This window comes from Myotis nattereri, assembly GCF_964212035.1.
Source record: "Myotis nattereri genome assembly, chromosome: 1".
Taxonomy (NCBI): domain Eukaryota; kingdom Metazoa; phylum Chordata; class Mammalia; order Chiroptera; family Vespertilionidae; genus Myotis; species Myotis nattereri.
In genome coordinates, this window is record NC_138075.1 from 61,173,148 (window position 1) to 61,198,732 (window position 25,585).

The following is a 25,585-nucleotide window of genomic DNA, read 5'->3' on the forward strand; positions in this document are numbered from 1 at the left end:
TATCACCCTGTCTGAAGCAAGGACATTCATTACCTGGATCTTGACCTCAAACTTTGAGTTCTTCCGCATTCCTCATCTTGAACGACACAAGCTGAAAATACATTAGTTAAGTGTTATGCAAGAGTGCCATACAGGCTGCTTCCCCGCAGTCCTTCCATGTAAATTAATTTTCCAGATAACTGAAGCTTGGCCATCCTGCGATGTCAACCAAATGAGAGAGACTTTCTGACGATGAACTGCACATATTCTTTCTTAACCAGAGTGATGGAACAAAATTGAACTTTTATGCCAGTAGGCTGTCCTCTTACAAAGTGATGATGCCCTCAGGCTCTAGTGAGACATGTAGGGTCTGTGCCACCGACGCTTATGACTGCAGACTAACATGTTTTTGAAGCTTGTATTTGCTTTTTTAAAAATGTTTTTTTGTGATGTTTTGCTGCATCATCCCTGTTGTCATTTATTGCTGGTTACTGCTCATTTAACATGCTGGAAAACACTAACTGGGAAACCATGTGAACAGAATTGTGTATAAATATTCCGTTGGAAGACCCTGCTTTAGTAGTAGAGGACCTTTGAGGTCCTTTTCAGCTTATTTTTATGGTTGTAGATTTCCTGAAAAAATGGGCATGATACACTGTGCATAGTAGTGGAGTATTTACTTGGGTACTTCACAAGCCATTTGTAACTTACTGTCTGAGTCCCAGCTTGACTTGTAAGTAGCTGAGATATGATCTTCAGAAATGGTAGATAGCATTTGTGGGAGGCCGAGTTCTAAGATGGTCCCTATGCTTCCTGCACCCATCATGTTCATACTTTGCATAACCTCCTCCCCTGAGTCTGGGAAGGGCCTATTGAGTATGATGGGATGCCGCTATAGTGATTAGGCTGGTTACCTTTTATCAGCAGTTCTCAACCTGTGGGTCATGACCCCTTTGGCGGTCGAATGACCCTTTCACAGTGGTCTCCTAAGACCATCCTGCATATCAGATATTTACATTACGATTCATAGCAGTAGCAAAATTACAGTTATGAAGTAGCAATGAAAATAATTTTATGGTTGGGGGTCACAAGATGAGGAAGTTTTAAAGGGCCAGAAGGTTGAGAACCACTGCCTTATATGTTTGCCAGAAGTGAAAGGATTTTGAATATGTAATTAAAGTCTCTAATTAGTTGACTTTAAGCCAATGAAAAGGGAGACTTACCCAGGTGGGCCGGATTTAATCAGGCAAGCCCTTTAAAAGAGAGTCTAGAGCAGTGGTTCTCAACCTTAGCTGCCCTACCCCTAACAGAGTGACAACACCTCCTCCAGGAAGCAGAGAGCTACAGGAGAGGGCAGGGAACAATTTGTTATGGGGTGGGGCCACAACGTTAGTAACAAAGAAACAGAATTTCCAGAGGATGAGGCCCAGAAATCAGGATTTTTAAAAAGATTCCCAGGTGATTCTAATGTGCAGCCAAGGTTGAGAACCACTGGTCTAGAGGTAAGAGGTTTTCTCTCCTGCTGGCCTTGAAGAAGCAAGCTACCATGAGTTGCAAGGAAATGAATTTTACCGAAATCACGTGAGTTTAGAAGAGGACCCTGAGCCTCAGGTGAGACCGCAGTCCCAGTCTTATCGTGACTGCAGCTGAGTCCCAGCTTGACTCGTAAGTAGCTGAGCAAAGTACCCAGTTAAGCTATGTCTATATTCTCAACTCATGGAAACTGAGATAAGTTGTATTGTTTTAAGCTGATAAGTTTGTGACAATTTATTATGCACTAATGGAAAATTACTACAGCATCCTATTTGGATTTTGTGTTTAAAGGGGCAAAAGAACATACTGCACTTGTAATGAATGCATGGGTTCACACAAACTTAATTCATTTATTATAATTAACCCATCCTACTATGCATAATATCAATTCTGAGTTTTATTCAGCCCAGGAAAAAACCACACCCAGAACCTATTAAGGTTAGAATTGTCATTCCGGAGTTTCAGAATATAAAATATGCAGGGCTCTAGTGGTAAATCCAACCCAACATTTCTCTTCTCTATCACTTTCTTTCACCCAGGAATCATAAGGTTTTTTTTAAAAAGCTCATTTTTTTTAAATAACCAAAATGAAATAAAACTAAACTTATCAGTTAGTGTGTGGTGGGTTCAACTTTTTTTTTAATAGTGATATTTCAGTTGCTTACTTAGTTTTGAGTGTTTTATAAAACTTTTTAAAGTTTATTATATACTAGAGGCCCAATGCACAAAATTCATGCAAGAGTAGGCCTTCCTTCCCCCAGCTGTCGGCACTGGTTTCCCTCTGGCACCTGGGACCTGGGCTTCCCTTGCAGAGGGAGGCCCTGCCCACCCGCCCCAGCCCGCTGGTCGGTGGCCTGGGCCTCCCTCTGTGGGGTGATCATGGGGCAATGGCCGCGCCCCTGACCAATTGCATCATACCCGCCTTGGCTGGCCTGGTGCCAGTGGGTGTCATACCATGGTCCTGGATAGTTGTACAGATGGTCGTCTGGATGGTCAGTTGTTCCGCTGTTCAGCCGTTCGGTCAATTTGCATATTACACTTTTATTATATAGGATGACCTTCACAATAAATGCCACTTCAAACATGAGTTAGTAATTAAATAGTCTAGCAGGCAAGCAGTTTTTTTATTTATTTAATTTTTAAAATATTATTTTTGAGTCATTATTACTGGTTTATGGTAAAAAGTAAATCTCTCACATACTTGTCCTTTATTAATCTCATTTTTCTCTCCAGTGCCAAGTCTTATCAGTTTCTTATGTATTCGTCAACAAGTATTCTGTGCAATTACAAATATTCAAACAATTATGAGTAATTATTAATTATTAATTACCACTCAATGTTATTAATTATATTTCCTGGTAGATTATTATTTGACTACTAGAGGCCCAACACATGAAAATTCGTGCAAGAGTAGGCCTTCCTTCCCCCGGCTGTTGGCACCGGCTTCCCTCCCGCACCCAGGACCCGGGCTGGCTTCCCTCCAGCCCTGGCTTTGTCAGGAAGGACGTCTGGAATGACGTCCGGTCTAATGAGCATATTACTCTTTTATTATTATAGATATTGATAAAGTTGACTATATTGATAAAATAAATAAAGTATTTTGGAATTTTTACATATTTTTTTTTATACAAGAAAGTGATTTGTACTTTCCAGTTTTTATAGTCTGTCATATTTTCCTGTTGAGTTTATGCTAGTTTCACAGAATAACTGAGGAGGGGAAAGAAAGTGTTTTATTTTGCTCTGTTCAGCAATAGCTTAAATACAATGGTAATTATCTTTTCTTTGAAAGTTTAAAAGAAGCCACCTAGAAAAAAATTCTTTCAGTTGATGCCCTTTTGGAGCTAATTCTTTGACAATCTTTGTGTTTTATTCTGAAGTTTACAGGTGTTCCATTTCTTGTCTTAATTTTAGTAATTTATGTTTTACTAGAAATTGATACATTTCGTTGGCATTTAATAACTTACTAGTCTAGTTTTAAAGAGCATTCTTCTCCAAAGTTGTGCCCATAGGTCTCTTGCTCATTATAAATTTGTGTATATTTTATCCTTTGACATTTTTTCTTTTTAACAATAGCAACAAACAGCACTTGAGTTTATCAGCTGACCTATTTTTCTCTTCTCCCAAAATTATGTCTAACACTTGATTAAGTGTTTACCAAAAAGTGCTCAGCCAGTTACTGTGCTTAGCTATTTTTTTTTTAAGTCCAAAAGCTACTTTATTTTTTTTTTAATTAAATCTTTATTGTTCAGATTATTACATTTGTTCCTCTTTTTTCCCCCCCCATAACTCCCCTCCTCCCAGTTCCCGCCCCACCATCCGCCCTCACTCCCCACCCACTGTCCTCATCCATAGGTGCACGATTTTTGTCCAGTCTCTTCCCGCATCTCCCACACCCCTTTCCCCCCCAAGAATAGTCAGTCCATTCCCTTTCTATGTCCCTGATTCTATTTTAATCACCAGTTCATTCTGTTCATCGGATTATTTATTCACTTGATTCTTAGATTCACTTGTTGATAGATGCATATTTGTTGTTCATAATTTGTATCTTTACCTTTTTCTTCCTCTTCCTCTTCTTAAAGGATACCTTTCAGCATTTCATATAATCCTGGTTTGGTGGTGATGAACTCCTTTAGCTTTTCCTTATCTGTGAAGCTCTTTATCTGACCTTCAATTCTGAATGATAGTTTTGCTGGATAAAGTAATCTTGGTTGTAGGTTCTTGGTATTCATCACTTTGAATATTTCTTGCCACTCCCTTCTGGCCTGCAAAGTTTCTGTTGAGAAATCAGCTGACAGTCGTATGGGTATTCCCTTGTAGGTAACTGAGTTTCTTTCTCTTGCTGTTTTTAAGATTCTCTCTTTATCTTTTGCTCTTGGCATTTTAATTATGATGTGTCTTGGTGTGGTCCTCTTTGGATCCCTTTTGTTTGGGGTTCTCCGTGCTTCTTGGACCTGTAAGTCCATTTCTTTCACCAGGTGAGGGAAGTTTTCTGTCATTATTTCTTCAAATAGGTTTTCAATATCTTGCTCTCTCTCATCTTCTGGCACCCCTATAATTCTGATGTTGGTACACCTGAAGCTGTCCCAGAGGCTCCTTACACTATCCTCGCATTTTTGGATTCTTTTTTCATTTTGCTTTTCCGGTTGGGTGTTTTTTGCTTCCTCGCATTTCAAATCATTGACTTGATTCTTGCGTTCCTCTGGTCTGCTGTCGGGAGTCTGTATAATATTCTTTATTTCAGTCAGTGTATGCTTAATTTCTAGTTGGTTCCCCAATATAACATCGAGGGTCTCATTAGTTTTCTTGTAGATCTCATTAAGTTTATCGGCGGCTTCTAAACAGTTCTTGAGAGACCTTAAAAGTGTGGTTCTGAACTCTAGATCTTCCATTGACAATTTTGTCCTGTTTCTTTGTCTCCGCATTTTGTTATGCTTCCTTGGTGCACCCCCTAGTGGTCTTTGTTCGTGGTCTTATAGTTAAATCTTGATTGCTGTAGCTAATTCCAGGGAGGGTTTGACCTCCAGGCCAAGTGGCTATGAGAATCAGCTGTGTCAGCAGTGAGAGAACTTCTGTCCTCTAGGGAGGTGCTAATCTGGCGTTTGCCTGAGGCTATCCGGCAAATGCCTCTGTGCAGGGCTTGGGCGGGGCGGGTCGCACAGGATCAACAGGGTGGGCTGGAGAGAGCAGTTATGGCGGCTCTCAGTCCTGTCCCCAGGGGCTCTGCCTCTCTGAGTCCCAGCACCCGCTGCAAAGCTCGGAGAGAAAGCTGCACTCGCTCTGACCGAAGCCAGGCAGTCCCGCTTCTCCCGTTTGAGTCTGGGTCCCTAAAGACTCGCCCGGATCTGGAGCTCAGAGTCTGCGACTCCCTCCCGATTGAAAACGCCAACCGCGCCCTCCGCCGCCAGCCCGCTCCGCACACTCCGCACCTCAGAATTTGACTTCAGCACTGTGCCTCCTCTGAGTGTCCGTATGCGTTTCTCTCTCCTCCTAGTTGTAGGACTTCCACTCAGCCAGCGTTCCTGTGGTTCTGGGTGATGTCCGTTCCGTCTTTTAGTTTCACTTTTGAAGTAGTTGTTCAAAGCAGCAAACTCCGGCGTTAACCTATGCCACCATCTTGGTTCTCCTCTGCTTAGCTATTAATACACAGGATCCTATTTCCTTGCTACAACCCTCAGGAATAGATTCTTTTAATAATCTTCATGTTACATATTGAGAAAGTGGATTCTTCAGGAGGCTTGGTAATGATCCCTCCACTAGTAAGTGGAGAAACTGAGATTCAGCTCCTTCCTCTCTGACTCTAGTGCCTCAGCTTTTACTTACTTCCCTGCTTTTCTTTCTTAATTTCTTCTTCATGCTTTCCTTTAGTTATTTTGGCAGTTTCTAACTTCTTGAGTAGAATGTAAACTTTCATTTTTCTTATTTATTAATAAATCTATTTATAGGTATAAATCTACCTCTGAATACTGCTTGATCAGCATAAAATACATTTTATGTTGAATTCTCAATGTCTCTTTTGTTAGAGTTTACAATTTCATTTTTTATTTTGACCTGCTTTATTTAGAAGAATTGTCTTTTCCATGAGTAAGGTTTTTGATGTTATTGTTTATTTACAAGGTGTACCAAAAAAAAATGTATATGCACTTTTTTTTCTGATAGCTCACTTGATGTTTCTTTCTTTTCAGATTTAACCTATTGGAATGAATAATTATTCAAAGGGTGTATACATTTTTTGTGGGACACCCCATCTTTGTAAATAATGTTAGTTTTATTATATTATAATATAAATGTGATATTTATATTTCTACATTTAATAATTTACTGAGTTATCTAATATGTAACTTGTTTTTATAAACTCTGGATTTTTAAAACAGGCTGTATTCTCTATGGGCGAGCACTATTGTGCCTATTAAATCCACTTTGTTATGTAGTCTGATTCTTCTATATTTAATCTGTCAAAGATGGTGATATAGGTGAGCTGTTTCCTAAGAAAATTGACTTTCTGTGACTCACTCCTTATATTTCAAACAATGCTTGTATTATTTATGTCAATACCATGCTATTTGGTTACATAAAGCTCTATTATTATTATAGCTATATTGTGCCTATATATATTTTATAAATGTGAAATGATACTCTCCCATCCTTCCTAATTCTTTTAGTCTGAAACTTTGAATAATATTGCCAACTCTATTCTTTTGTTTGAATATTTCTATATATTTTTGTTTATTGTTTTGTTTTTAGCCTTTTTGATATATCATTTAGGATATGAAGCTGATAGTTTGATGTTATTTATTTATATTAAATTTGAGAGTCTTTAAGAAAGATAAACACGTTTATATTTTTTGCTTATTTCTTGTATGTGTGATCTTTTCTATTCTATTGTATCATCCTATTATCCTATCTAATAAAGATGGAATATGCAAGTTGACCATCACTTCTCAACAAAGATGGTGGTGCCCACAGCCAATAAGGAGGGAATATGCAAATTAACGGGACAAAGATGGCGGCAGCTGGGCTGGGACACTTGCATCACTGCCATGGTGATGACACAGGTGTTCTGCCCCGACCTGGCTGCTCCAGGCCTCTGGGCAGCGCACAAAGGTGGAAGCCTTGGCTCTGGGCCAGAGCGAAAGCGGTGTTGGCAGCCAGGGGAAGGAAGGCCTATTCTTGCACAAATATTCATGCATTGGGCCTCTAGTATTGTATAATTACTCTCTTTTAAATGATAATTTTTTCTGACGTTTATTTTTTAATTTATCTTTATTATTGAAAGTATTACAGATGTCCTCCCTTTTTCCCATATTGACTCCCTCCACCCTGCTTGTGCCCCCTTACAAGGCTTTCACCTCCCTATTGTCTGTTTAGATGGGTTATGCATATCCTATATGATAAAAGCCTAATATGCTAAGTGTCCGGTTCAACCAATCAAAGCATAATATGCTAATGATATGCTAAGGCTGCTCAACTGCTTGCTATGACATGCACTGACCACCAGGGGGCAGACAGTTGACCAGTCGATCAGTCGCTATGATGTGTACTGGTAGGTTAGCTTGCAGCTGGGGTCCGGCCGATTGGGACTGAGTGAGAAGGGCCGGACATGCCCTGGAGCCCTCCCGCAGTCCCTCTCTGGCTGGCCAACCTCCCACGTCCCTCCCCAGCCCCAATTGTGCACCAGTGGGGTCCCTTGGCCTGGTCTCTGCCCTCTCACAATCTGGGACCCCTTGGGGGATGTCAGAGAGCTGGTTTTGGCCCGATCCTGCAGGCCAGGCTGAGGGCCTCTAGTATGCATATAAGTTCTTTGGTTAATCTCTTCCTGAACCACCCCCCTCCCTCCTTCCCTCTGAAATACATCAGTCTATTGCATGATTCAATGTCTCTGGCTCTATTTTGTTCATCAGTTGGTTTTGTTCATTAGCTTCCACATACAAGTGAGATCATGAGATACTTGTCTTTGTCTGGCTTATTTCACTTAGCATAATACTCTCTAGGTCCCTTTATACTGTCTCAAATGGTAAGAGATCCTTCTTTTTTATAGCTGCATAGTATTTCATTGTGTTAATGTCCCATAGCTTTTTTATCCATTCATCTACTGATATGCCCTTGGGCTGTTTCCAGGTCTTAACTATCTATATATATAAAAGCCTAAGTGACCGGCTGACCTGCCAACCGGCCGGTAGCTATGATGCGCAATGACCACCAGGGGGCAGACATTCAATGCAGGAGCTGCTGAGCTGTGGTAACTTGGCAGCTGCGGTTCTTGGGTGATGCACCTGGAACCAGAGAGGAGGGAGCCCAATTCCGGGGTTTGTCACCCAAGAACCACCCTCTCACAATCTGGGACCCCTCGGGGATGTCAGAGAGCCAATTTTGGCCCAATCCTTGCAGGCCAGGCCGAGGGACCCCACCTGTGCACAACTCCATGCAGTGGGCCTCTAGTTGTAAATAACACTGCTATGAACATGGGAATATCAGAATATTCTTTCTGATTGGTGTTTCAGGATTCTTAAGATATATTCCTAGAAGTACCACTGGGTCAAGTGGGAGATCCATATTTAATTTTTTGAGGAAATTCCACACTGTTTTCCATGGTGGTTGTACCAGTCTGCATTCCTACCAGCAGTGTACAAGGGTACCCTTTTCTCTATATCCTCACCAGCATTTGTTGTTTGTTGATTTATTGATAATAGCCATTCTGCTGACTTTTCTCTTTTAAATTTTTTTCTTATTTGTATGCTCGTTATGTATTGGAATTTACACATAATTTTTAAATTCCATTAGAAGACACATTTAAGCTACTTTTCAAAGTCAATAATTATCCAAATTATTAATGCCAATAATCAAATAGTGTCTATTGGTTTCCCTTTATAAGAGATACTGCATCCTGGAATTCCTGGTGGCACTGAAGGCCTGTCATGTGGGGGAATGAAGACACTCACTCTGAATGGTCAATAAAAGAGCAGGACTCAGAAGTAGAATAAAATTTATTTTTCTTCTCTTTCCCTTTTTTATGTGTACAAGTATGGTATATGATTTAAAATTCTATACCTACATAATCCTTAAATGGTATCTCAGTACAGCAAAAATGCTAAGTGATAGAATATTTTGTCCTAGTTTAAATGGCAAATATTTTTCTTCCTTAGTGGAACTTAAAATAATGATGTTTAGAAAGGTGTCACAGATGAGATGAAATCTTTTAGTTTCTATTTGAAAGCACTTTTTCTGCACAAGGAAGGGGAGACTGAAATTGTGCCCAATGTCAGAATTTCTGAAAGAGGTCAGATTGACCTACAGGTCTCTGGGTCAGATGTGGGACCTGGAGAAGGCGGTTTGACCTCCTGGGTCTTCCTGCAACTGACAGGGACGCCATGACCTATCAGCAACTGGGTCATCTTAGCACCAAAGTGAGTCTCGTCCAAAGAGGAATTTCTCCTCTGCTCCCCATGTGGAATCCAGACAGATCCCTATGTCAGCGTGGGCCCTAAATCTCTGCCCAGGAAAACATTAGAAATACCTAGTGAACTGGCTGCAGGTGACCCATGTGGTGACATCCGCCAGCAGGGACCATGCAGGTGCTAAGACTTGTGCACCTACCAACAATAAGCAGATGTGGCTGGTCTTCTGTGATTGGCACAGAGACCTCCACTACACTACCTGGTATTGGTTTTAGGGAGAGGCTTTGTTAATATCAACTTGCAGTGCCAGTTGGTAAGGCAGCAGCCTGAGAGCAGTGAGACCCAGGGACTGGATTGTCCATTCCTGCAAGTTCTCTTTGTGTGAGGAGAAGTTGTGCACTGAGGGCTGACTGGCTCAGCCTCCATGGCAGGCAGATACCTGTCTGGTGCCTATCAAGGACGTCCATGAGAAGTCTCACTCCACAGCCATGTCTGCATTAAGCGCCCACCAAGCACGTGGTTTGGTCTCTCCCTGTAGCCATTTCTTTTTTAAGAAATATATTTTATTGATTTTTTTACAGAGAAGGGGGAGGGGTAGAGCGTTAGAAACATCGATGAGAAAGAAGCATCGATCAGCTGCCTCCTGCACACCCCCTACTGGGGATGTGCCTGCAACCAAGGTACATGCCCTTGACCGGAATCTAACCTGGGACTCTTCAGTCCCCAGGCCAACGCTCTATCCAGTGAGCCAAGCCGGCTAGGGCATCTCTGTAGCCATTTCTGAATGGTCTGGGCATCCAGCAAAAGGGATCCCACTCAGATCCCACTCAGTGGTGCACTGTCCTCCCTTGGCTCACCTCCAGCTGCCAGCTGTGGGGAGGAGTTAGTGGAATTCTCCCAGGATCTCCTGCAATGATTTTTCCATGACATGTTGTTTTTTCTCAGGAGCATTGATTGCAAGCTGACCTTTATAGCTTCCTTCATTCTTTCCCAAGTAAACAGTTTTTTAAAATATTACCATATGGATGGCATCCTTGTTTAGTATCCTACTGTGACATTGATTTTTCCTACTTTTATGTTTCTTTGGTCATTTCAGGGGGGATCTGATAGACAACAGAGAAAGAGAATTAGATGCCTTTGTTCCAGTGGTGTAGTTTGAGTTTTTAATATATATATATATTTTTAACAGAAGTCTGGTCATCCTGCATTTAGGATATCTGCAGGACTTACAATGAGAAACACAATGAAAATCAGTCATTAAATATTTTTACATGAGACTTAGGGCAGATCTGGGTTAGACATAGAAATTTGGGAGATATCAGCATGCGGTGGCAGTCAAGTCCCTGGAATGGGAGAGACTGCTTGGAGCAAGAGTTTCAAAATCTTGGAGATCTCAGTCCCTCTCCCAGAGATTCTAACTTACCAGGCCTATGGAGGTCTCCAAGAGTCTACAATTTTTTTTAAAGCTTCCATTAAAAGATTCCTAGTATTGAGTATTAGGAGAACTTGTTAAGACAATGCTTCCAGTACGGTCCTATTAGTGTAGGAAAATTTTATGTCTCTGTGTACGTGGATAGGTCGTAAGGATGGTGAAGATTTTGAAAAGTTATTGTGGGGGAAGCTGATGAGAAATGTAAGCATGATGAGAGGACAGAGAAAGTTGGACATCAATGCACATCCTTGGGCAACTTTCTCCTGCTTAGAAAGATGAGTGTGGACAGAAAGATGAGGGCTGGTTGGGTTAACAGAGTTGGGGTGAAGCAAAGGACAAGGGCAGGACCCTGAGGGCTACGAAAGATGCTGGCACCTGGCCACAGCCCCATTCTTTCAAAACGTTGCCCCTCTAACCTATTCCCAACACAGCTGCTCTTCATCTTAAAACCATCAGTCCCTTACTGCCACCTACCCCTTTCTCTCAGTCCATGATTTCTCCTTTGTTAACAAGGGACTTTAGTCACTCTCCTGCCAGTAGCCCCCAGAAATAAATAACTAGTTTAAGGTAAAACCGCTAGTAAGTGGTGAAGTCATTCTGAAGTTGTGTGTGTGTGTGTGTGTGTGTGTGTGTGTGTGTGTGTGTGTGTGTGTGTGTGGTTGTTGTTTAACCACTACTTTATATGGCCCCTTTGGTTGGCATGCTGATGTCCCACCCAGACCTTGTTTAAAACATGAGGGACTCAGTGCCCCAGCAGCTGGGAGACTTCTGCTGTCAGGCCCCCAGGGATCCCGCAGCTGCAGAGAGCTGCCTCACCCAATTCACACCGGGCCTGGCAGGCCACATCCAATGACTGCGCAGTGAGGGGGATAAAGGCCTGGCCCTCTCAGCCCTGCTTGGGACTGCTTTGAAGGGATCTTCTGTCTCTAGAGCATCCGGTGGGTCAGCTGAGTCTGCCCTTGGGTCTGCATCACAGCTCCCCTTTTCCTCTACCCTTCCTGCTTCCTCCCCCTCCCTTCTGTGGGTGTGGATCCCAAGGGCACTCCTTAGTAAACTTGCTCCACAGTAAACTCTCTCTCAGAATCTGTTTCCCAGGGAACTCAAACTGAAACAGCCTCTCAAAGAAACAAGAGCCAGACTCTGCGGTTACAGAAGTCAATACTTCTCACCTTTCCCAGAGACCCTCCAAAGCATTTCAGAGAATGTCAGGCCCAGGGGAAGCTGGGCGCACCTGCCCACGGTCACAGCTAGTCATTTGGGTTTCGGGTGCAAGGGCTCAAAAGAGAGGGTCTAATCCAGGGCTGAGCTAAGTCAATGCTCCCACACTAGGAATGGGGATAGCCTGCTGCCGAAGCTTCTCTGACTCTTGTCCCCCTGGTCATATTTCTAGGCGGAGGCTGGAAGTCCTAATCTCAAATCCCAGGTTTAGACAGCCTTCAGATGAGGCACATGATAGAAATTTTCAGGCCCACATCTGCTACACCATTGCACTGTGATCTTAGTGACTGAGAAATAAACACATGACCGAGGCCAAAGCAAACGAATTTCAGTGCTTTTATTTCAGGTTCATTATTTCCCTTACATTTTATCAGAATAAGAAGTCAAAACATGTCAGGAAAAAATCAAGGCATGCATCAGAAAATAAAATTTCATTTTTTTTTCAATGTGATTATGTATTATAGGAATGGAAAAAATAGGAAATGGAAAAAAAATCAGTACTTATGTATTTCAAATTTTGCAAGCTTCTCCACTTCACATTTTAATTGCTCTTTTAAACCCATACAATCACTATATAAAGTAACTAAGTAAATGATTCAGGATATATTTCTTTATAATGTCTGAAAATTTGTGGTGACTGGTTTTCAATTGCTAGACATCTATGAAGATTTCATCTGTGCTAACCACTTAATTAGAAAAATATGCAAAGTAATACTATGGTGGAAATTTGAAAATATTTAATAGGAAGAAAAATTAAAGTTTCTATATTAAGAATGGAGTATATTTCATTTAATTAGAATATGTGCTGCCTTCTAATCCAGCTAATATACATTTCAGTCAGCAGCAAATTGAAGCCATATGTTATCAAGGATCGCTCAGATCATTCTAAGTATATAATCTGTGTTACATTAAATAACCTTATTTAGGTAACTGCTTTAAACATTTTGTAGACTCAAGTACTTCTTAAAGTTTTCAGGTATTGATTTTCAAATCTTCTTTGTAGGTATAAGCCTCTCAGAAGGGCAAGCATAATCACGTTTCCTGCCCCGTCGGTCTTTTCCTTTGATAACCACCCCTGTTACTCTACTAGCCTGTCAATAAGCATTTAATGAGAACCTGCTGTGGGGCTGGCGGAAGGCTCTATGGGGGCCTGGAAGCAAACAAAAGATTAGGTCTGCCTGGAGAAGCTGACAATCAGGTTGCTGGTTTTCATGAGCATAAGCCAGCATGGATTTGCTTAATTTTCTTGTTTATCATCAGCAATGAAAAAGATGTGTTTTTTTTAAAGGTGTACCATTAGCTCTGACACTGCCCTTAAGCTGATAGAAAATAGTTCCCATTAACTAACAAAAAAAAAAAATAGTGACAAAGTTTATGTAGAATCCTGTGGTATAGTCTTCGGAGGTTTGCATAACTACAGATCAGATTTACACTATCAAGTACTGGACTGGTTTTTAATTATCCATGCATTAAGTAAAAATGTGTTCTAATTTTTCATGTTTTAGGAGTAAAATGTCAGGACATTTTTGTGGTTTCCTCTGACTAGTAAGACAGGAGGGAGGTTCTTTGTGAGGATTTCCAACCAAGCCATGTACAGCCAATCTGATATAGATCCTTTTCTGGCCACCGGAAGGCTCCTGACAGCATGGAAGAAAAACAGAAAACAAAGCTGACAATTACTACAGACAGTAGCATCCTAGTTGTCGGAGCTATTTAATAAGCAGTGTCCTGAAACTTTTATACCTCTCCTCCCCAACATGAAGGCACTGAAATTATTTTGAATATAGATATTACACCAATGTATTTCTCAGATAATACAAATAGCTATAAAGCAGAACAGTAGACTTAGGCATTGTAGAGACAAAACACAACTATAAAATTTCACTCCTCTTTAAGTAGAAAACATGATCAACCAATACATCTCCCCCTTTTTTTGGCAGAAATAATTTTTCTCAGTAGTTTAAAGCTCTTATATTTGGGAGAAACCTTAGAAACCAGCTATTAAACCACTCAGTACAGGAGACCATTTTATATCTTTGATGGGTAGGCCTCCAGGCTAGATCTTGCTTGAAGATATACTATCTATCTTTGTACATATGAGCCCGTTCATGAGCTATCAATGTGAAATAGTTGGAGATCTTCATATTTAGCTATCAATCTTTAGGTAAACAAACATTAATATTTTCAGCAGGTGCACCCCTAAAATTTGTGGGGTGAGGGTCTCACCTTGGCCTCTCCCTACACGGCAAGGAGGCTTATGAGCATGCAGTGGACGCCACACCTCAGGAGCACCTACCCAGTGAAGGGGCCTGTGAGCCTTGTTGGTTGGCATGAAGCTCGTTAGCAGGGAACCCAGGGCCAGGGTCCCGAAGCAGGCCTGGAGGGGCAGCCCTGGTTCTGGGTGGGCACTGCCCTGGACCTTAGAGCAAGTGGGGCCTTCTAAAGCCCCTGGGGCCCAGTTTTCTAGGTTTTAGGGTTGCATTTATTTGCCTTCACTGTCTAAAATCCCACATGTTCCTTTTTTTTTTTTTTAACTTGGCACCTAAATTGGCATGAGCTTTTAAATTGATTAACCCATTCACTGAAGATTTCTCTGTAACGTTCTTAAATGTCTGCAATGATACTTACAGGACGATGAGGTTAGCAGCTCTCGAGTGCTCCTGTAAGAGTTCATTCAGTCGAACTTGGCGGTAACTCTGTGGACAACATTCAGATTTTGTTGAGGGCTGTTTTCCCAGAATTATGAATTAGAATTTCTCTTCTTACCTCAAATTATGGACAAGTAGAAAAACCTCACTTTAAAAAAATATTACAGTTATTTCAGTCAGGTTTGGAAATGTACTGTGTTTTAAAAACTCATGAGAAACTTTAGAAATATAAAGTATAAAACCAGACTGTCCTTGTGCTATAGTGGCTTATTAAACTCTAAGGCGGGGAACCAAGCACAGCACATGAATAACAGTAAAAAGTGAGTGACCAGTTCTGGGACTAGAATAAAAGAAGAAGAAAACTAACCTAATCTTGATACCAATTTGATATTTTAAGACTATAGATTAAATATTAATCTACCTTTCTTTAAGCTCTTTGGACATTTTGCCAGTATAGGGAACTGGTTTCAACTGAAAAAATCACCAAAAGACTAACTTGGGAAAATAATTACAATGAACTATTTTGCAGTGATAAGAGTAATAATATATATTGTTATTATATTTCACTGGTTTCAGAAATGTGATTCCAGATATGCGATCTGCTCAATTATATGAAAAGTCCTTGTTAGAATTGGGCAGTTTATTACACACAAAGTTTATGATTCTTAGCTCAATAAGTTTTCTACTAAATTTGAAAGGTTTTTACTATCTCTTGTAGTTTAGAGGTCCTTGTAGTCCTTTCCCTTGAATGTCCAATCCAATTCAAATGCCAATTATTCTACTTTATTCTATATCCCTGCCCTTTTCATCTTCTCATCATCATGACTCCATTTATTGCAGGCCAGATGGGGTTAACTCCCATCTTGTGGGGTTTTCTAGAAAAGCTCAGCATTTTACATCCATCCTATAATGTGTGTCTGATCCAACTTTCAGCTTCCTTATACAAATTTTATGTTTTCTCAGATCCCTATGCTAGTTTTCATCGCTATCTTTATCAGGTTAAAACAAACACTGTTATTGGTCAAATTGTGTGTCTATCTTTATCTACTTTGCATACATATTGACTTAAATTATCTTAGACTGATGGGTCTGTCTCCTATAAAATTAAATTTGAGAGATTTCAAAATATCTATCAATAACCTGTGTTTCTTTAAAAGGAATTGATTTTATATTAAATGAATAAAAAGTTTTCTAAATCCTCACATCTGGTAATATAATTGAAAAGCACTTGAAAAACAGAGGAACCCTGGATCTTAAATAATGAAATCCTATAACAGATATATTACTTCTTGATCTTTAAATCAACCACTGTTTTCTTTTTTGGACAGTTAGCAAAGTCGAAATTAGGAAAGACACGTCTACCTTTTCCTTGATTGCTTCCAGTTCTGCATCTGTGATTTTCCATGGAGTTTCTCTCTTTAATTTCTCAGCAGTTGTTAAATCTTTGCAGCTTTCATGGAGACGGTATGGTTCTATCATCTCTTCAAAGACTTTCCAGCTGAAATGGGAAGTATAAAGGAGGCCTCATGGTGGGAAGCTAACGCATTATTTCACAGATACTCTAGGTCTGACTGGCTCTGCTGGCTGCAGATCTGAGCTGCATGTCATGCAAATCTTTTAAGAGTTATCTTTGCCAGGGTCATGCTGTGAGTAAAACTGACTATAGTACTGCCTCCCTATCCAAGGAAAGGCCTTAACAGGTTTGAGGCCTTGTTAACCTTTTAGGTCTTAGATCCTCAGTTTAAGCACACAAACACATAGATAGTAACTATTCTGCAAGTACATTTTCTATGCAGTATAGCCAAAGACACAGTTGTTATGTAGACACTTTAGCCCATAAATGAGTTTCCATCAGCTTACTTTACAGATTCCATGGAAGACCTGCATGAATTAATGTAGGAGATAAACTAGGTTCCTTGGGATTTGGGTAGGGCTGCCCTCCTCACCTTCGGTCCACATGGCAACTCCCACTTGTGGCCGGCAGGAGGTTCTGGGCAGGTGGTAGAAAAGCAAGGGCTCCCACAGGTTTAATGGCTATAGAACTATTTGAATGTTGGCTGCAAATCCTGCAGCCTTTGTCTTTCTGCTGTTGTTGCCTGAGCTTTTCAAATGACTACTGTTCAGGTGCATGTCAAAAGAAAGAACAAAAATCAGTAATATTTTAATGTCTAAAAACCTGAGGCCATTTTAGGGTAATTAAGAAGAAATCATCTAGTAGAAAACTAGTAGTAAGTCAGCACTGTGGAACATTTAAAAAATTGCTGAAAAATCTCTCTTTCATAACAATTTCATAAGATCTAGTTTTTAAAATGATAGAGCAAAACAAAGCTTATTAATTTATGAGAGTAGTTGTCTTTGATATGCAACTCTAAGATGATCTCAAATATACTTTTCTTCTGTTTTATATAAAGTAGCTTACTTATAATTTAGTAACTTTGGAATGAGTGATAATTAGATTCAATGTGCCATTTGTTAGGCTAAGAAATAAAATATGAAGCCATGAGTTCAATGATCTCAGTTGGGGTGATTTGGGATTCTCAGATCAAAGTGCACCAATTACAAAGGAGTATGTATGCCTAGCAGTGTGCCTTTGTTGAGGATTGGAAAGATACTTAAAGCAGTAGGTTTCTGACAAGTTGGCTTATTTAGAATGGGAGACAATGACAAGGAAGGAAGAAAATTGATATGCCCTGTTATTCTTTCGACCACACAATACTTCTACTTGCAGTTCATTCCAACAGTGCTGGGCTTTCAGAGATCTTTGGTGGTAATCAGTGCAAAGGTGCTGGCCTAGGAGAGAAGAGCCTGGGTTCTCTCTCCAGCTTTTCCACTGTCCTCCTCAACATGGATAACCTGGCTATAAAAGGGGGTGACGATGGCTGCTCAGAGCTGGCATGAGGATTGGTATGAGGGTCAGTGTGACGATTTGGGTGAAAGTGCTATGAAAAGTGTGCAGTTCCTGTACAATCAAGGCATTCATTTACTGCACAGCCACAGGACTGAGGTTAGCAACTGAGAGGCTCTCTGTGTAAGCTCCCCATACACCTATACCTATTTTTATCAGGATAAGAGTTTTCTTTGCATCTTAGCCCAGGTGCAGAAAGACCAGTTCAAAAACAGTTTCCTAAGAAATGGAAGGTGGGATGAAGGTTGCTGGCTGTCTCCTCAGCATTTATACTATGCTTCCCCATTATAGTCTGGTGGGAATGACTCTATCCCCAGCATCAGCCAATCAGCACAATTCTCTGATTCCTTCTGCCAGAGTGGTTGGTCAGCATGGGCACATAACCCAGCCCTGCCTGATGAACGAGGACCTAGCATTCCACTTGACCATGGCGACTGGTGCAGTGACTTAGATTGGTACAACCTAAGTGGTGCCTATGACCTGAATTCAATGACTGGAGAAGACACAAACTTTCTCACTGAACACAAATTATCAAATATGTAGTCCTGGTTGCCATGGGCAGTCATCTTATTTTTATTAGCAAAATCAAATTTGACTGATGATTTCATAATGGAAGGTACAGTAGAGAGAATGAAAGAGAATTAGTCCTTGGCTGCAAAATTTACCATACAGATCAAGACTTGTCTGAAAGCCAAAATACACTTGGATTTTTCAGTGATGTTTGACTGAACATAATTTCTACTACTTGTCACTATTTTTTTACATGCAATTGAAACATACTAAAGTGACACAGAAGGTTATCATGGGGTTGTATTTGCCCAGTTGTTTTCTCTGAGCCCTTAACTGCTCTTGGCCTATGTTTGTCTTTGATTTCTTTACCCTAAGGTTCGCCCTTGAGCTGGTAATTTTCTTTCTTCTTTTTTTTTTAATCCTCACCCGAAGATATTTTTCCATTGATTTTTAGGAAGAATGGAAGAGAGAAGAAAAGACAGAAACATTGATGAGAGAGAAACACATCAATTGGTTGCCTCCTGCAAGGGCCCCAACCAGGACCTGGTCCAGGGAGGAGCCAGCAACTGAGGTACATGCCCTTGACTGGAACTGAACCAGGGACCCTTCAGTCTGCAGGCTGTCACTCTAATCCACTGAGCCAAACCAGCTAATAATTTTCTATCTCCTAGCTAGGTGATCCAAAACTAGCTCAAGATTCCTATTTTGATTCTTATTAAATGTAATTTTCTTCTATTTTTTAATCAACTGTAGAGTAGGCCAAGCATTACATGCTATTAAAAATAAATGGGAATTAATTCAATTAAAATTAACTTCTAGCTGCCCCTGCCTTCCCCATCTTGTTCTTCATAATAACAAAGTTTAAAATTGTTTTAATTGTGTACAATTTTGCCTTAATTCATATAAGATTTCTTCTTTCCAATTACTGTACATAGCTGTTTTTTATGACCACTCTAGCATCTTTAAATTATCTAATTAATTGCTTCTAGTTTCTCTTTGATTTCTAGATAAAAATTGTTGTCTTTTTGGCCTATGACTTTTAATTCAGTCTATACAATAAAAAATGAAATCTAATCATGAGAGCTTTTCCATTTTTCCTGGCTCAATTACTTTCTCATTAAATTTGCTTTTGTACTCCCTCTCACCCTTGTTCTATCATATTATAGATAATGTTTCTATGATAAAATGTCTCCATCAAGACTTACTGATGTTTTATGGGTAGTTGAAAGATTTATTAAACACAATTTAAGGGCATTTAACATCAGCCTCCAACATGGAAATTGCTAACAAACTATTTTTGGTATCCTGTGACCAAACACAAAAACAAAAGAACAGTGATCAGGAGATAGTTGTTATTAGTGGATAAGGACTGCCTGGCCAAGAAGGCCCAGATGGGAGCTGGAATTGAGTGCTCTAGGCTTTGGGCCCTGGGCCCAGGGCTGTACCAGACCAGAGAAAGAGTTCTCTTTCTCTAATTGAACTGAGGAGTTGCCTTTTTAAATGATCACAAAAGTGCCAGATGTGCTACCAGTGGCCACATGTAAGATTTACTGAATTACTATTCTTTGTTCTAAAATTTACATTCAAATATTGGAACAGTCGTTGCCAACACCAGGGATGTGACTGCTCTCTAGAGTAATATGGCATCTCTTAGAGCCAAGTCTGAAGAGAGGAAGAGGGCGCTTCCAGCACATCTTTTCTTAGTATGAGGGCACATTACTGCAAAAGTTCTTCAATTCCAGTAAGAATGACCCCCACGCCCCCATTTTCCTCAACACTTTGAAATATCAGGAAAAAAATAGCCAAGGTTGTGAAAACGAATTCATTTTTTCCTGAGAAAGGGAAATAATCTCTTCATTGCAGGATGAAGAGGCTATATAAGAAACACCCAATGAAAATGGTGTCTAAAATCAAATTTAAATACCAGGAACAAAGCAACAATGCCTGAGTCTCTGCTTCTTACTACAGTTCATAGAGTTTAATCCCTGAAAAGTGGAAACCATGGCACAGAGGTAGTAAGATGAAGAGTGGCTTGACTATTCTGGACAATCAAAGAATGAAGAGGTATGGTTAGTGGAAGAGGCTCATCAACATTCTCGGTGACAGGACAGAAATGATGGGTATGAAGGGGTGGCCATGGCAGAGACTAGCATGAAAGGAAGGGAAGGAAACAAGGATGTGGGTAGAGAAAACCATGTTGATGGGTGAAGAGGCAAAGATATAGGAATAAGTTAATCAGTAAGAACAGACAGTCCTTAGCTGTTGATGATACAAACAAGAAGAAGAATTCAGCTATAAGTAGGTGACTAATTTGTACCCAGGGTTTATAGAATATCCAAAGTCAGTAGGATACACTGTGACTACCCTCCAGACAACAGTAAATGGCCCTGTACTTGCAGAGCATTGTCAGGTTCTGGCCTGCTCCTAAGGGGCACATACTAGGGACTATTGGACCTTCTGTGTTATGAAGGAGAATGCATTTCCACCAGTTAGAGCCATACATGAGCTCATTTGATCACATCACTGCAAATGCCTAGAGCAATGACTTAGGAATTAAAATTCTTCAAATGCAATGTGGAAGGCTACCAGAGTTTATTGCATGAAAACTCAGTTCATATCAAAATATTAATTCCACTTACAAAGGAAAATTATATATGTGCTCTTAATTTTTCCTAAGTATTTATAACTATAGAAATATAGGAATGCATTAGTGATATATATGATGTGAGGAAATATTGCATAGTAACAACCCAGGTTGACCCTGTCGATTATAGCTAACATAGTTAAGGTGTTTTGTAAAGCCATCTTAAGTGACCTCATAGCCTTGGAGGAATCATGAATACCCTCAAGCAGCATGAAGTTCAAGCGGGTTGTTCAGTAAATAATGCATCCTAAAATTGGATGATTTTCAGATATTAAGCTCATATAGGATAACAATCAAAATAAGGAAGAGGACGAAGACTTGAGGAATGTGAACGGCAACCCAACAAGAACAGGAAGGAGAAATGATGGTCAACAGAAAGGAGAGAGGTCTAACCGGCCGGTGAGGACCTGAGACACACTGAGACCTTTGTGACGCTCTCTCCTCTAACCCTTGGAGGCCTCATTCCACACCAAACCAAACATATAAAATCACATCCAGATGCAATAATAAACATGACTTTGAACTGTATACAATCAAGAATATAATTGCTAACTTATCACTCTAAGTAGTTCACTGAACCTACAATCAGCTATAATTTACAGATAATCTTCTTGCATCTCTGGGAACTCCTGTGAAGATCTAACCTACAAATTGTTTTTAAGTATCATGGATGTGACAGATTCAACAACCAAAGAGGGATAAAATGATGTCATGTTTTGAAGACATTTAAACAATTATTTGTATTTTGCCGTTTTAAAATTTTGGAGCCAATACATTTCCTTGTCAGGCTTCAGATAGCTTTAAAGAATGCCTTTGGGCCCTCAGAGGCTCGAAGTATTGAATCCTTAGTGCCTAAAAGCTCAAATAGCCATGGACAGCCGATAATACTACCATTGTGACAAGAAGACACAAGCTGTTTCCACATCTCCACCGAAGCTCTCCAGCCGGATGCCTCACCAATAACGTTAAATAATGAAACCTCGCCCTGGCTGCTCAGGTTAGAAACCTCTCAGCACGTACTTCCTGCTAATCTTGCCACCACAGACACCAAGAACAGAAAGGGCAATTCTACAATGTCAACTAAACTGTGTTCTACAATCCTCCCTCTCAAGCTCATCTTCACCACACAACTTTTCCTTCCATTAGAATGTACTTGATAGTGCTATCTCGTGATTATTTGAGGTCCCTTTTAAAATTAAAAACTATTAGGAAGTCACTGCAATAAATAAAAATGAGAGAGTAGCACAGATTTTAAAAATGGACCTTGTTAAATGTTTCATACCTTTCTTTGTTTGGCTTCATGTTGATGTCACCAATAACATGGATCTCCGCAAATTTTATCCTAAATTTGCTCAGAAGGGAAGCCATTCTGAAAATAAAGAAAATATACACTTTGTCATGCCATATTTAGCTACTTTTCAATCAAAGAGTTTTGTGTTTAAGCAATCATGTTTTATTTCCACTTAGTTTTCAGAAAAGGCTTTGGTTAGTGTTTGATTTTCATGATTGTACTTGATGAATATAGGAAGTGTGGACCACGCTATTCCACGGAAGGCAAAGAGAAATTCCTGTATGTGCAGTCTCTGGAAATAGCAAACCCAGTTCTGCATTTATGTTTCAGGGAAAATAATGTAGGGCTCTCCAAGTGTCACTATTCTTTGAAAACAGGACAAGTTTTAATATTTAGTGCCTTTTATTTTGCTGATAATGTTTGGAGTTTACTGACAAATTGGTAATTATTTTGTGGACCCTAAGAAAAGAGATACCTACCAAGAAGGGCTCCTGGTGGCTAACTGGGCTCAGATGTAAAAGCAGAGCTGAGCGGTGGCTTCTAAGCAGGGCCCTCTCCCACAAAGTGCACTTCAGGGAAAAGCCTGCCCTTCTGAACTCCCTGCTTCCTGCACGGGACTGCCTGCCTGCACTGTGTTCCTGCCATCCGAGCCGGCCCTTACGAAGAAATTATTGGAATTGTATTTCAACCAGTAGGACTGAAGCTTTCTCAGTCTAATCAGAGCTGCATAGCTATAGCATCTTCACTGACCTATTGGAGCAGCTCCATTCAGACCAATCAAAGCTGTGCTTTTTGGACCAATCAAACTATGAGGATTTGGAGTACTCATTTGCATGAGGACAGACCAGTCAGGGACCAGGGGTGGGAACTGCTCTCTACTAGTATAACAGTCCTCTCCGCTCTGGCTTGGAGACTGCACTGTCCCTATCCACCAAAGACAGAGAGTGCCTTTTCCCAGCTAGAGCTGAAACACTGAAGTCTCACTGGAGCAGGGCAAAGCCCAGCAGGAAGAGCAGACTGGCATAGAACAGGTCAGCACAGGGGCAGGTGGAGGTGCAGCAGAGCCTCCTCGCCCCAGGGCCACCTCACCCCAAGGCCTTCTCACAACCATGCTGTCCACAGCTGTGCTGCTTCAGAGTTGGGCTGTAACACTACTGAGCTGTTGCACAGCTGAGCTGTTCCTGGCAGTTGTGCTGTATCACAAAAGAGCTGTTTGCACTGAATCAAGTTTCCTTCTTCACCGCACCCCAAATTTGGGATTCCTACTGGCATTGAACTGATGCCAACAACCATCATTTGACAATATATTTTTATATATTGGAGGTTTTACCCCCTGGCAAGTGTACATTTTTATATAATTTGAAAGTTATAGAAAAATTGCAGGGATAGTGCAAAGAAATCCCAGATTCATCAATTGTTTATGATCTGCCCCATTTGATTTATTATTCTCCTTTTCTCTCTTTGTATGTGCCTATATCTACACCTTTTTTTCTTTTTCTCTTTCTTTCTTCCTCCCTCTCTTTCTTTCTTCCTCCCTCCCGCCTCCCTTTCTTGCTTGCTTGCTTTCTTTTCTTGCTTTCTACCTACCTGCCCACCTACCTACCAAAGACATTCTCTTATAGATAGTACAATTTTTGAAATCAGGAAATTTAACATTGATACCATACTATCATCTAACCCACTAACCAGTTTCAACTTTTATCAGTTGTCCCATAAGACACGGGAGGCTTTAAGAAAATATAATCATTATAGACATCATATTTGTTTCCAGTTTATTACGGCCCTCTTTAAGAGAAATTAAATACACAAACCTCCTAAGAAGGGGGAGAAAATATAAAAACATCACTGAGTAAGAGCCCATCATGATTTTGTGATTTCTGGGAGTAGGTTCCAGGGAGGGCTCAGGATTTGGACATGCCCCGAGGGACTGAGGGCTGCTGAAGGTCCCGCCTCAGGTTTCCTCCGGAGACCTTCGGATGCACCACATTCTCCGCACACTTGCTGTCCTCACAACTACCCATCAGTGCTTCACGAGTAAATGAATAAAGATACAGACTAATACTGTGCTTTTAATTGGAAGGTTTCTTAACCTACAAATGAGACCCAGACATGAACATAGTGACTGTGACCAAGTGCTGCAGCTCAGAGGTTGAAGGGCTGGGAGGAGGACCAAGTGCCGTCTCTGTTATCTTTGAAGTGAGCTGTGCTAGAGTGACTACTGGGAATGGACAAGTTCAAGTCTCTCAGAAGAAGCTATTGGACACAAATTCCTCAGGCGCTTCCTTTCTGGGATACACTTACTAGTCAGAACATTGAACATTATACAAGACTAGAGGCCCAGTGCATGAAAATTCATGCACTGGGGGGAAGGGGTCCTTCAGCCTGGCCTGCCCCCTCTCACAGTCCTGGAGCCCTCAGGGGATGTCCTACTAATGGCTTAGGCCCGCTCCCCACAGTCTGGCCTCCCTCTGCGGGAGGCCACCAGGCTGATCAGGGGACGGCGCTGTCCTCATCACCCTGCTGTTACTGCCTTGCCCTTGGCCCTCGCAGCCGCTGTGGTGGCTTTGTCCAGAGGGCGTCCAGTCTATCCGGTCTAATTAGCATACTACCCTTTTGTTAGTATAGATAATGACACTGTCATTCAAGACGGAGACAAGCCTACTTTTTGAAAGCACTTGCGGCAGGGGATAAATGGACTTGAAGACAGTGATTAGAAAACTTGCACAGATAATTTATTGACCAGAAAACCAAGTTACTGTGAGGCCTATCATGGAGGCTTTGTCTTTATATTGGTTGTACCTCAAAAGACACTCACACTTCTTATAAATTAAAGTATTGGAGCAACAAGCATCCAAAATGTTCTAACACACGAGTGATAAGTTACTTACGCAATTTTTTCTTCTTCAATGCGGTTAACCTTCCCTCCGACATAAATTCTTAATTTACAGTCTTTCCATTTTTTTCTGAGAGTCAAGATATAGGGGATAAGGAGTGTTAGCCCTGAAAAAAAAAAGAAAAAGAGTAAATTATGACAGAAAAGATGAGTATATCCAGCTGAAAGGAAATTAATGGCTTTCCCTCCTTTTTCATTCCCACATCCACAGCTCCTAAATCATTTAAAGTCTTAGGAGAACACAGAAATGTTATTCTTTAACTCGTATCTTTTTCAGATACCTCCCCATGCTGTTTGTTAAATTTATCAACACAGAAATTCTGCTCCCTAGTGTACATTCCAGAAAATTTTACCTCCATCATCAAACAGCCACCAGACATCAATTGTGCCCTTTCCTTGCTTCTTCTTAAATTGGGCGCTGGCTTCCACCAGCTTCTGGTTGAACTCCCCGACGTGCATGGACTGGATGGTGTTAATGCTGCCGTCTGTAATGACAGAGAAAGTAGTACATCCGTTAGTCTTTTGAGGGAAGAAACAAAACTATGTTCCAATAAATCTATTCAGGAAAATAGAGGAAGGGTCATGCATTCCTAACTGTTTTTTATACTTATAGGTAAATAGTGAGCTCTTTTCTCTGAAA

The 25,585-nt window shown here is 40.7% G+C and overlaps 1 protein-coding gene across 2 annotated transcripts in view; it reads right to left on the minus strand.

Moving 5' to 3' along the window:
* Window positions 1–12,371: 12,371 nt before the first annotated feature.
* Window positions 12,372–25,585, minus strand: part of SLC12A1 (solute carrier family 12 member 1) — an 87,888-nt gene continuing 74,674 nt past the window's right edge. For both annotated transcript variants that reach the window (XM_081089656.1, XM_081089657.1), the window contains 6 exons: window positions 25,299–25,430; window positions 24,941–25,052; window positions 22,044–22,130; window positions 16,065–16,200; window positions 14,683–14,750; window positions 12,372–13,691 (listed from right to left, as the gene is read on the minus strand). In XM_081089656.1, the coding sequence (XP_080945782.1) occupies window positions 13,556–13,691; window positions 14,683–14,750; window positions 16,065–16,200; window positions 22,044–22,130; window positions 24,941–25,052; window positions 25,299–25,430 (671 nt within the window). In that variant the 3' untranslated portion in view covers window positions 12,372–13,555. The remainder of the gene's footprint in view (window positions 13,692–14,682; window positions 14,751–16,064; window positions 16,201–22,043; window positions 22,131–24,940; window positions 25,053–25,298; window positions 25,431–25,585) is intronic.